The sequence below is a fragment of the Curcuma longa genome, chromosome 2, assembly GCF_044706935.1.
Source record: "Curcuma longa cultivar G26 ecotype Majalengka, Jawa Barat chromosome 2, ITB_CL_G26_1.1, whole genome shotgun sequence".
NCBI classification, from domain to species: Eukaryota; Viridiplantae; Streptophyta; class Magnoliopsida; order Zingiberales; family Zingiberaceae; genus Curcuma; species Curcuma longa.
Genome location: NC_133862.1, coordinates 11,315,868 through 11,329,118, shown reverse-complemented (window position 1 = coordinate 11,329,118; position 13,251 = coordinate 11,315,868). Strand labels below are relative to the sequence as shown.

The 13,251-nt window shown below is 37.7% G+C and overlaps 3 protein-coding genes across 3 annotated transcripts; all 3 read left to right on the top strand.

The window, feature by feature from the left end:
* Positions 1 to 188: 188 nt before the first annotated feature.
* On the top strand, positions 189 to 2,973 carry LOC141822304 (photosynthetic NDH subunit of lumenal location 4, chloroplastic). The gene is made up of 6 exons (XM_074709746.1): positions 189 to 596; positions 904 to 996; positions 1,891 to 1,951; positions 2,042 to 2,110; positions 2,485 to 2,580; positions 2,672 to 2,973. Exons 1-5 carry the CDS (start codon positions 189 to 191, stop codon positions 2,550 to 2,552), a joined length of 699 nt encoding a protein of 232 aa, XP_074565847.1. The 3' UTR covers positions 2,553 to 2,580; positions 2,672 to 2,973.
* Positions 2,974 to 3,625: 652 nt separating this feature from the next.
* Positions 3,626 to 7,099, top strand: LOC141822248 (membrane-anchored ubiquitin-fold protein 3-like). The gene is made up of 3 exons (XM_074709693.1): positions 3,626 to 4,180; positions 5,398 to 5,568; positions 6,754 to 7,099. The coding sequence occupies exons 1-3, from the start codon at positions 4,051 to 4,053 to the stop codon at positions 6,807 to 6,809; spliced, it is 357 nt and encodes a 118-aa protein (XP_074565794.1). The 5' UTR covers positions 3,626 to 4,050; the 3' UTR covers positions 6,810 to 7,099.
* A 3,757-nt stretch (positions 7,100 to 10,856) lies between these two features.
* On the top strand, positions 10,857 to 11,834 carry LOC141821853 (uncharacterized). Its single transcript, XM_074709226.1, has 2 exons — positions 10,857 to 11,281; positions 11,344 to 11,834. Exons 1-2 carry the CDS (start codon positions 11,061 to 11,063, stop codon positions 11,666 to 11,668), a joined length of 546 nt encoding a protein of 181 aa, XP_074565327.1. The 5' UTR covers positions 10,857 to 11,060; the 3' UTR covers positions 11,669 to 11,834.
* The last annotated feature ends 1,417 nt before the right edge of the window (positions 11,835 to 13,251 follow it).

Genomic DNA, 13,251 nt, shown 5'->3' with positions numbered 1-13,251 from the left:
GCGCCGTGTGGAGCGATGAGCTGGCGGACTCAATTTGGGCCTTTTTGTAGGATTTCGGCTCGATCCATTTACCAAGTCAAATCAGATCGAGCCCAATTAGGAACACGTGCAGATCGCGTGACTTTCTCCTCGCGCTTCAAAGCCACATGCCAGTTCAGTTAGCGATAGAGAGGCGGGGAAGAGCAGCCATGTCCATCGCCACGCTATCTGTTACGCCTTCTACTCCTCGCTCCCTTTCCCTCCTTCCCAGATGCCACAAGGTCACGCCTTTCCTCTCCGAGAGAGCTCCCATCTCCCTCCCTCTGTCATCTCCTCTCCCCATCGGCCGCTCCCGCGTAGAGGCCTCCACCCCCTCCCTCTCTTCTTCCTCTTCGTATGCGGAATCGGTTCCTTCAACTAGTAGGAGGCTGGTAGGAGCAGGAATGTGTCTCTTTCTGATGTCTTCTTTCGCCGCCGATGCTAACGCGACCAGGATAGAGTACTTCGCCACCGTGGGCGAGCCCCTTTGCGACATGAACTTCATGAGGTCGGGGCTTGGCTACTGCGATGTCGCCGTTGGTACTGGTGCTGTGGCACCTCGGGGCGAACTCATCAATGTGAGCCTAAAAATCTGAACTTGTATGGGTTTTATGCTTTGGTTCTGTAGGTGTGTACCATTCGATCTTAAGGATCTGCAGGCACGAATATGTCAATATGCCCCTGGTATTTTAGAACTTCATAATTGATAAAATGGGATTTCTCATATTACATTTTCGACCATCTGATAAACAAGGCACAGATGATTTCTTCTATTGCATTCAAACGATAATGAATTGATTATCCATCAGCATGATAGTTTAGCTTAGTTATCTTTTTTGGCTGGGCTATATATTCCGAGGTTGATTCTCTTAATTTTTTTGACAGGTTCACTACACTGCACGGTTTGCAGATGGAACGGTGTTCGATAGCAGTTATAAGCGCAAAAGACCTCTGACAATGCGTATTGGAGCAGGTAAGGTAGGTTCATCAACTACCTGATGCTTTCCTTGAGCTAATATTTATAGCTGTTTACCTTGTGCTCCCTATATATATATATATATATATATTTCTGAACTACGTTTGTCTTGGCAGATACAATTTACTAAAGTTTTACTGAATTGGCAATATGGAAAAGTATCACGAACCACAGGCTTACAAATTAAATGCAGAGTTATATTAGCTTTATTTGTACTGGTCAAGAAGCATTATGAGATTGTAAAGAGTGATCTATCTCTAATATGCTGCTCTGGATCAACTTGAAGGTCCATGAAATCCATCCAAATAGTTCCATGCTCAGCCAAATCATTGAATTTTTTGCGAGGTGGCTGGATTGCACTCGTTGATAGCTAAACATTTACTCTAATTCAAAATAAAAGTGTTATGTTTTGGGGATTTTCCTTTGTTAATTCAGTGTCTAGATTGTTTGTTGTTTCAGTCACCATTCCTTTCCAATAATTCACGAGATGTACAAAGCACTGCAACCATGGGAGATAAATATTATTGCTGACTAGTTCTCCATAAGAATTCTACTCATGAAGATGCTGTCAAATATACATATACCAGAATTTTTGCCTGTGGTTCATGATCATATTGCAACCTATACCTGAACGTGTAAAGTTGTCAGCTTAGCAATACAAAAATGTGTCTACAACATTGAGTTAGTATTTTCAAGCAGCAAAAACTTATGCTGTCATACATATGGTGAAGAGAGTCAAGACATGAAAATATGATAACTGTCACTCTATCTTTAATTCTCATGTTTATTTAGAGTCTGATCTAAATAAGTCATACTCTTTTAATTTTGAGTGACCTATGGAACCTTGACTCTGATGCTTGCTTTCATGTTTGCTCATTTCTCTGTACTACTTAAAGGTCCTGCCGGGGCTTGATCAGGGAATCCTAGGTGGTGGTGGAGTACCTCCAATGCATGTTGGTGAGAAATTGGCTAGCAATTTGTTTATCTAGATTTTTCATTCGACCTTTTTCCCATAAAATTTGTTTATCTATTTTCAAACTGTTATAGGGGGGAAGCGTAAACTTCTCATACCTCCATTGTTAGCATATGGGCCAGAACCAGCAGGATGTTTTCAAGGTAAAATGACAGTTCAGTTACTGTTTTATATCTTGACTGTAGGGTGAGACATACCAGTTCAGCAAATATCAGACATATACTGAATTTTCTCTCGGTGTATATATGGGTGAGATGATGATTTCTTATGTGTCGGGCAATATGACTTGGCATGTTGGAAATTGGTTTTCCTAACCAACAGTTAAGACATTTTCACTCCAATGTCCAGATTGTGATTATTCATCTGGTGACTCATGAAATCCTTGTTATTGCAGTTACTACACTGAATTATGATATTTATTATACTATTGATATTGGGATAGGACTTTGGAGATATATCTTTTATATTTCACAGTACTACCGAAGATTCACAGTGAATGTGTTACGGTGTTTTTCAGGTGACTGCAATATTCCAGGAAATGCAACTCTTTTATATGATATTCTTTTTGTTGGAATATACAAGTAACAGTGTCACGCCAAATACTCAACCCTTGGTAAATAAACTTATCTATCAACAGTTTCATGTTGTGCTTTCCTTTTTGCAGTAACTTCTATTCTTCAATGATTCAATCTGATACTAAGCAGGAATACGGCGAAAAAGCAATGTTCTTTGGCCAATGGTACCGCAATACCTCAGCAGCCAACTAACCGGTTCTTGGTGCAGACGAACTTCCACCCGAATGAAAAAAGTTCTTGGCATGGAGTTCAACCTTTTTTGTAAAGCATGGAGCTAAGCACTTTGCTACAAAAGAATGGTTTATGCATCCGATAAACTGAGTCATTTCTAGCAATCCTTTGTTTATGTATATAAGACGACATATTCGACTTTTGTAAAAGTTACATTTCTATAATTTAGCAGGATTCCATGGAGACAAAACGAATTTTGTTCGTCGGTGTTGGATGTCGAAATTGTTTATGGTGGAGGTTGCACCAGAAATAAGCAAAAGAGTTTTAAGCCAAAACACTTGTTTGTTGTTTCATTACTTTGGTTTTATCTATCAGCTTGGCTCATTCTCTATTAGCAGTTTCTTTGTTTTAGTAATCATCGATGATGACAATGCTTGAAAGGGGAATCAAACTGCACAATTCAATGCTTGGTTTAAAAGCTTATTCACTGTGATTGTAATTCTTTTCTGAAAATTTTTGTTTTTAATGTTTCGAATGAGGTAGTTGGATAGATAGTGTTCTTGGATTCTTGTCTAACCAACAGTATGTTTATTAAAATAAGTTAATCTCAAACTCATTGGCAAAAGAGTAGGAAAGAAAAGAAGATAATTTATGATAAGCCAAGGAACACGAGCAACTAAGTTAATTTCAAAATCTTTGTTTTATTTTACTTCTTTTGGAAGCGAATTAGATTCCTCCAATCATCTCAATTCACTTTGATTTGGCGTTAGATTTTATTTGTGGTTCAGAAATCCATAAACGTAATCAAATTTATGAATTTTCTGAAGATAAAAAAAATAATATATAATTATAATTTTATTGTGTAAGAAATGGAACAAGTTGCTGACTAATATCGCAGTGTAGACGCGGCTGGAAAGGAGAAGGAAAGGCGAAGCGTCCCTTCAAAAGTCGCCCCTTTGGTTCTTCCTCCTACGCCTGTGTCAACGGTGGAGGCTTCCCCGGTTGCTTGCTGATCTTTTCGTTGGCTTGCGCTAGCCCATCGATTTCCAATCTGTATGCGCCGAGTCACCCGCGGCAGCGGCAGGGGTTTTCGATCCAGGTGATCGCCGACTCAGAATCCTTCCCTGTTCTTCTTTCTTCGATTGGAAGTTTGTCGTCAGAAAGGGCTTGCCTTTCTGCGACGTTTAACTGCTGCTAGAAAAGAGCGCTTTCGGATTTGCAAAAAGATCGGGTTATTTCTTCGACGTGCTTCTTTCCTCCTGGGAGATTGAATTCGTCCCGGTGGAAACCATGAGATATTGAATTGAAGATTCCCTTTGTAACGGAGCTTGTTTGGAATGGCTGAAGAGGATTTGATTGAGCTCAAGTTTAGGCTATTTGATGGCACCGACATAGGGCCAATCAAGTATAAACCTTCCACTACTGTGCAATCTCTCAAAGAATTCGTAATCTCCCGATGGCCTCAAGGTAAGCTTTCGATAAAATTATCATATGTTTACACTTGTTCCCTTTGCGTTTTTCCCCCTTAGCTGGGTTTAAGTTCGTTGGCTGTTTTTCTTCTCACCAAGAACCAATCGGTGTTTCTTCTTAGATTTTTTTAGTATTATTATTATTGCTTAAACTTCATGAAAATTATAGGTGTATTGTCTTTCATCCAATTATGTGTAGAATTTTCCTTGTTCAGCCAATTCCTTCTAGGTGCTTTGTGAATTTTTCTATAGCTTGGAAAATTTGTTCATCATCATGTTTCACTGGAATATGTAAACAACAGTTCCCCAAATCATATCTTGCGGCCCATGTTTCTGATAACTCCCACTTGAGACTGTTCTTGATTGATTTGATTTGATTTAAAGCTGACTTTACAGATGCTGAATGGAGAATCAACATAAATTTCAGTTTGTCCTGTCCTAAATTGCTACTAGCGTTGCTATATACATTCTCTTAGTTGTCTTAATGCGTTACATTTAGATTTTTCCATTGTAATAATACGGCACAGTAAGTTAATTGGAATTCCAGCTCAAACTCCACATATCTTGGCATTCTCATCTTTACTGCATTATTTATTTATTTTCATATTGCCACCTAATAACCCAACACTCTAATCCATGAAGTATGCCATATTATAAGACAAATGATCAAAATAAGTAAATCTCCTACTTTATGTAGGTACATTGATTGAAGCAGAAAGGATTCTATCTGATAAGGATAGAATCATGAAAGAATTAGAGAACAAGTTTCCTTGTTAGTTTTAGATATTCCTACTTGTATTTTTTTTATCAGCCTTAATTATCCAAATCATGAACTCTTACAATGCATGTATATTTCTATTGTCATCATTCAGTGGAATTATAATCTTACATTTGGAATTGCCAACAAGTTGGACAAATGGTGTTGGAGAAGCCTAATGTAATTTGGTTAGTGCAATTAAACCTATTGTTATTTATGTGCTGCTAGCACACTCACACTCGGTTCTAACATGTGTTTTGGATGAACTATTTATTATTATTATTGTATATATAATGATATAGAATCAATATCTTCTAATTAACTATAATTACATAATTAATCGTTAAGATACTCAAACTTGTCTGTTGGATGATCTGTTGCTATCACATTTGTCAGTATAGGAAATGTTTTCCCTCCTCTCTAAAGCTTTTTAGCCAGTATTTCATTTTTCTTTTCAGACAAAGACATTGCTCCAAGAACAATAAATGATGTGAAGCTCATAAATGCTGGTAAAATATTGGACAACCACCAGACCATTGCTGAGTCGAGGGTACCAGTTGGTGAGCTTCCTAGCGGTCTCATCACTATGCATGTTGTAGTTCGGCCTCCTGTATCAGGCAAAAATGATGGTACTTCCTTGTATTCTATGCTAGTAATAAATTATCATCTACTTCATATTACATAGGGACTTATTGTCACTTTGGTCGATCTATTTGGTAACGTAAAGCACTGCGTTCTGACTTTTTGCTCATGTATCACATTCTCTCATATGCCAGAAATAGTGCTAATTGTTTCTCTCTTTGTTTTACCTTCACATTAAGCTATTTCTCAGGATTACTGCTGTATTATATTTTCTGCCTTGTGTAATGTGCTTGTTGGAGAACAAGTTCTCTTCTGTTAACTAGGGCGGCATTGGTTTGGGGTTAAAATCAGTCAATCACTAATATATACAAAACTATAGTGATGTTCAATGTTGCTGCATGGTGTTCTTTTATTCTAAATGGATCATTGTGCTAGGAAAAATTCAGATTTCATTAACATTTTCTTGCAATATAGCATCGACCAATAGGTGCCCATACTATCATAGCCATGCATGAATTTAGGTGAACATACCAGAGTCACTGAAATTCTCATTAACCCAGTATTTAGCTTGTGGGTGACGATCTTACTATAGATATTCAGCTCTTTGGGAACAAGCTTACTACAGATATTCTGCTTCTATAATATTAAAAACCAAAGAAATACAATATACACTCATAAAATATTTCACTGCTTTTCGATTGACTAGGGTATAGCTACCAAATTAGCTCGATCTCATTCCAACGTCTTGATGTATAAGGAGATTAATTTATCAATTTTGTACTGTTTTCCTAAAGTCAGATATAATCTACCAAGTCTAAGGTACAGATTCCTAAAATACGAAATTGCTTGCACCAAAAGTTAAGCAAGTTTATTGCTTCTTAGGTTGGTGCTTGCATATATTAAAGATTCTACCAAACAATTAACTATCAATAGACTAGTAAACTTTCAAATTGGCATCCATCAGCAGAGCCAAATAGATGCAATTAGAGCTCCAACTATGAGCAACAAAGGTGTGGTTGATTTTTGTATAAATATAGCACCGATAATATTCTTTTCAGTAATGATATTTTTGTATTGCTCAAAATTGCTTGACTCTAAAGTACACGTTTCTCTACTGGTCTATTTCCCTCATCCATATCGTTTTCCAACTCTCTAAATGTAAACTTGTTCTACTGACATGATCATACTTTTAGATACCTGAATCGCCTTGCTAATATGAGACTCCTTGACAGAGAAACAACTTGCAGAGGCCCGAAAACAAAACAGGTGTGGTTGCACAATCCTCTGACAACACAAATTGCCGGTTCATTATGATCTTTAAAAACCTGGAACTGCTGCGTGATAAGTGGATTTCAAGCCAGTTCTGCCTCCTGCATACTGAGATGCAAAATGCAAGATTTGTGGTTCTATGACTTGGTGCCTCAAAACTGTTATTTGTTGCTTCTTTACCAAATCGATAGATATTCATTTACAAATTAGTTCCACAATGTAATGTAATTCTATTTGTTACTTCCATGGTTTGTCATCCAGAAATGGTATATAGATTTGGCACCCCTAAAAGATTTGGTTGAAAATTTAATTATGTGTTGCCATATTTCACAAGTATATATATGTTGTTAGAGCAAAGAGTGAGTATTTTTCTATCAAACAACTTCAATGGTGGATGAAGTGGATAGCACAGGCGGGAAAGGAGCTTTCATGTGAAATCTTGTGAAAGCCCTTTAATGGCGGCTATACACAATCTAGTGGAAATTTAATCCTGGCCATTCATAATTAAGGATAAAGAAGATAAAACTAATATAAAAGGACTTTCTTGTGAAATTAAATCTCCCTTCACATGATTTATTAATTTGCACGTGAAGATCTCCTCTAGTCAAGATTTTTCGAGATGAAAGACTGACCTTGTGCTAATTTGATCTTGACAAGTTACTTTGATCTACAACTACACCAAATGGAATTGTAACGAACTGTATATATCTTTGCATTATTTTCGATAAATGAATCTTCGATGAGAGCACTTAACAACGACATACAAATAAAAGAAAGTAGCATACGATACACAATGCGTATATTCTTTCTTTTCTTTACATACAAACATCTCTCTTTCTTTATCAATCTATGATTTATTATATCATGCTTCCATCTTCTTCTCGTTTGCTGTGGCTGATCCATTCGGGTGTATCTTCTTCTTCAATGCTCCAAAGCAGCTGCTCTTCTTCGTCGTCAATGTCGTCGTCTGCTTCTCCCCTGAAACATTAATCTCCTTCTCTCCTTCCCCCATTAATCTTCTCATCCTCTCCATGCTGGCCTTCTTCATCACGTACGCCTGCGCGAAGTCTGCTCCCATCGACGCCATCTCTCCCAACCACCAAAACAAAAATGCTAAATGTATATCTGAAAGAGAAAGATCCAATTGAACACACAGGCAATTAAACTAAGATCTGGCCTCTCTTAATGATGCGGGGATTCTGGGAGTGCATGGGCTCATTTATAGGGGAGTAGCTTGGCGGCCAAGGAGAACGTTAGAGGAAACGCATGCACGCTTTCGGAATGGTTGGTGATGTTCGTCATGCGTGACGATGAAATGGTGTGAGGTGAGGTGTGTGATGATGCATGCCCCTATAAGATTGCATTGCATGGCGCCGTCCGTTGACTTTTCCTTTAAATGAGTTGGTCGACTGATTTAGTGGTGGGAATTGCTGCATAACTCAAGAAACTTGCTTTAAAAAGATTTTTTATGGAGTATTTAAAAAGAAAATTGAGTTTTTTAAAATAGAATTTTGCATGTTTTAATAAATATAAAAATTTAAAATCAGTTCTTAATTATTAATGCTTTCTAGTTCTTACATTTTATGAAGCACTAACTAGATAATCAGTATCCTTTAAATAACTATAAGTTACAATTATAATTCTAATTGATTCTACAAATCTGGTTTTATAATCATGAAGAATCTCAGGCAAAAAATTCTTACAAGGATGTAGTGTCTATAGGTTTTATAATCAAAGCTTCTACAATTTAAATTTGGATAACTCCCCTCAAACTCAGCTACAGCTCACAAGATTTCAAGCAGTTCAGGTAGTTTATCTTTGTGCTTCTGCAAAAAATTCTGGTGAAAAGAAAAACCCAGGTAGCTTATCTTGGGAAGCCCATAAGCCTTCAGATTTCAGTGTCTCCAGCACATGAAATGGAGGAGTTAACCTAAACAATACTAAAATCTTCGGATGGTTAACAATGTCTGACGGAGTAAATCCAACATCCTTGATTAAAAATTCCATCCTCTCTCTGCGAGACATTTATGTTATGGAGTAGAAAATTCGGGTGCTTCTTGATTGCAGTACGTAGTGAATTCCGAGTCTGATATCCAACCAAGGTGTAGTTCATGAGCTTGATCTGGGTCTCAAAATTTTCTCTGCTGACCTCATGAAGCACATCAAGGATCTAGATGAACATCCTAGATCCCTGGAGAATTTAAATTTCCTGCTCTATCTACCAAAGCCCGGAGGGTATCTAGGCTCCTGCACGATGAAGGTCGGGTTCCTTCTAAAGATGAAAAACTCTCTCTTTAGGAATATCACATTCTCTTCCTATATTATTTCTCATGTCTGATCCGTGTAAAATAAATTATTGTTCTCAATATGATGTATCACAATAATGCTTGAGGTTATAGATATATTTAGGAATACGGCATGAGCACATAGAATTAGATTGATTCCATGTCAATTCGAGTTTTCAACCTCCATCAATTACTTTTGAACAAAATTGACCGATATGAATCTTCACTATTCAAAAAAATAAAAATTTGATATATTAAAAAATGTGAGAGTCCATGCAATATATATTATAGTGTTGGTCAATGATTATCATCATCATGAAAATTATAATGAGTTTCATGCCTTGCAAAAAAAAACTACTTCTCTTGAAATATCATAGTAATGACATAGATATATTCAAGAGTATGATATAACACATAAGATTTGGATTCAATGTCAATTAGAGATTTCTAGAATTATCAATCACTTTTGGATAAAATTGATTAATGGACATTCATCATTCAAAAAAATAAAAAATAAAAATTTGATATTTTTAGAAATGTGAGAATCCAAGCAACATATTTATAGGGTCGGACAATGATTATCATTGTTGTAGAAATTATAACAAGCTTCTGATATTATTTTTTTATGTCAAATTCCTGTAATAAAAATTAATGCTCTCAATATAATGTATTATAATGATGTTTAAGAATATAGATATATTCAAAAGCACTATACAAGCACGTAGGACTTATTTCCATATTAATCCGAGCTTTCTAGATATATCAACCACTTTTAATTGATCGATTTATGTAGCAATCAATTAGGGATATGCTTACTGTTCATAGTTACAAAAGATTTTTAATTGATTAAAATACTGTAGCAATCAATTGAATGAGGAGGGATAAAATGGGAATTAGTTGTGTGATTTGGTATTTTTAAAATTTACCTATGTGATTTAAGTGTTTCGGAAATTTATCAATTTGGTTTAATAAAATGCCAAAATAAATAAATAAGATTATATTAAAAAAAAAGACAAAATCACAGTCTAAGGACTCTTATTTCTCTGTTTCTTTCTTTCTTTCTTTCTTTCTACCGAATGCAGTTCTCAGATGTAAGATTCGAATTCACCGCTTATCTTAGATCTTGTTCATCTTGTTCATGATTTTTTTATTGCATAATTAACCAGGTACATAAATGAAATGGCCAGCCTTTGTCATCTACCATAAACCTTGCTGCTGAACACGCACGCAATCTGCAGAATTGATACATTGGAATTCTGTGGCCATTAACCAACGATCTGTCCTGTCGCTCGATTCCAAACGATTCCTTCTATTTCTCTGTCTCTCCTTCAAGGAATTGATGGAGGCTTGCCACTCGATCTCCATATACAATAATTCTTTCACAAATTGTGACATCGAAGCTGATACGGTGAGGATAAACTATATATTTCTTCCTACCTGTTGGCACATGATCTCTAATAATTCTTCTGCCAGACAAATTAACAGGAATGGCGTGTCCCCTTGGCAATCTCTTCTCCTCGGATTCTTTTTTCTTATGGTCACCATCAAATCTCATTAAAATTTTCTCCTTGCATTTATCCCCTTTCGCTTGCATCAGGCGACATGGCCTCTGGCCAGAGGCCAGACAGGCAATTCATGGACAATGAGATTCTATACAGTGCGAGCATTGGCCATGGAATGGGACACAAATTAATGCCAGGTTGCTGTTGATCGATATGACAAGAGGACCCTGTCTTTGTCTGCCATATGACTACATGGCCTCCATTATAGAACCTCTCACCAGCTCTTCATGTGGTCGCCTGCTAGCTTCGGAAGCGCCCTCATGGATTCCACATCGAGGAAGAAGTCTGCCTTTCTGTTGAAATCCAGATTAGTTGTTGAGAGAAGGTTGATGAAGGGCAGTTGAGACTCGAGGGAAGCTAAAGATCGAGGGCGCACAGGATTGCTTGCTGTTTAGTTTTTATCTCTTGCGGATTTAATTATATATGATCATGGCAGGAATGCTCCCTGGGGTTGAATCCGCTCGCCGGAGACGCCTCCACCTCGGCGGGCCTTCGACTGATACGGCAAGGAGATCATCCTTCAGCATGTACACGACAGCACATGAGAAAAGGAGCATCTTGAACCAAGAACTCCATGACGAAGCACTCGGACACATCGCCAGGGAAGCTAAAGAGAGGTTGGATGCCAGATTAAAGATCAGAAGGTATGGCTTCGTTGGATTCGGTTGCATCTTCGTCGAGCTCAACAGAACTGTTCGATTGGCAGGCATAATAGTGCTGGAAACATGGAGCAGAGCAAGAAGGAGGGCCAGGGAGAGTTGCACGAGATCCCTGGCAATGTGCAGAGGGAGGTGTTCTCTTCCAGGAACAGCAAGAAGAGGTTCAGCTGGAGCAAGATGGGGTGGACGTCGCCGGAGCAGTCGGACTGCGCGGTATGCTTGGAAGAGTACAAGACCGGGGACATCCTCGTGCACCTGCCTTGCGCACACAGGTTCCACTGGAACTGTGCCCAGCCATGGCTGGAGACAAGTTCTTACTGCCCCTGCTGCAGAATGACCATATTTGCAGAGTGCGAACAGTCTGTGAAATGATGATTGATGAAGATCCAGTACTGTTTGAGTAGAGAGAGATTCGATTCAGAATTCACCAAGCAGACGTGATGACGTTACCTTTTGAGAATATTCACTCCTGTATTTGTAAAGTTCAATGAAGTTAGAATCGGGCAGATATATAGATCAAAGGGAACAATTTCTTTCACTCTGGAAATTTTAATTATTACAAGGAAATATATTTACATGGTTTTGCCCCTGACACGGTGCAAAAGAAAAGAGAACCTACATCACATAGTCAAATCAAAGATCAATACTGTGTAGGGGGGATTAAAACAGTCATCTAACTCCTCCACAATTAAGCTACATAATTCATTCAGTTCAGTCTACACGATCTCAAAGTATCTAGACTCTTTGACTTCCTCAGTTCATGATGTTGGATTCTTACAATTTGATCCACTCGATTCTAGAAGACTTAAATTCTTTGACTCTACTAGCTCAGTTCGTGTGACTCTCGAATATCTCGATCTCAATCACTCAACGTAAATAGTTTAATCTTCAAGACCACATTACACATACTCCATTTTCTTATCCACACTTGGGCATACACCTTATGTTGGCCTACTGGTAACTACTACGAATATTTTTAAATGTAACACATTGATCGAATAAAAAGGCAATCATTAGGATACCCTATTTTCCTCACCTCAGGCCTCCTGAGCGCCAACACGATGCAAAACCGCCCAAAGGAGAATGTATTCGCTAGGAGTATCAGATTCGGTCTCCTCTGATACCTTTTTTATCCGCATCAGGATAGAGAGTGTACTAGATTGTTAGATGTGGTCTTTGTCTCCTCCGATACCTCCTCCTTCGCGCATAGAGCCAAGAGGAATGCAGAGTTATCAGATTTGGTTTCCTCCGATGACCCTTTTTCTTGCATATCCAGTTAAAATGGAATGATGATCAAGGGAATTTCCTTTCTTGCTAGACTCATCGCAGGCAACTAGGAAGACGTCACCCTGCCAAACATGGAGAAGCTCAGTGTAGATTATAAAAGGATCAGTCTATCTCCATACTCGAGGTTCGATCCCTGAAACTCTGTTCCTACTATCTTCTTTCTAGTTTTATACCAACCTCGTCTGCATCAGATAATTTGTTGACTGATGCTTGACCATCCGTGATATTTATCCTGAATATAATTCTTATCAGATTAGTCTTTTGATCCGCTTTGATGTGGAGATGTTTTTGTGTTACTATATAAATTTTAAAAGAAGATATGTATAGAAAGTATTGTCACACGCGTATTCATCTTCTTATTCTTCTTCTTTAATAAGTTGTATTGTTCTCATCTTTTCTCAAGCTCTAATTTGAACATCCGAATGATTACGTGAGTCCTCTCAACGTCCCTTTTAATGCTCATCTAAAGCTTTATAGGCGTCTCAAGAGCTCTCTATGCCTTCGTCATCCTCGACCTCGCATCTTCAAAAGCTGATTGTTGATGATTCATTCGCTAATGGTCTCCGACGGGAACAACGGCAAACGACATCTATAATTTGTATAAAATTGGTTTTAAAAAAATAATTTCAGAAAATTGTAATTATGGGTTTTCAATCACATTGTCCTAT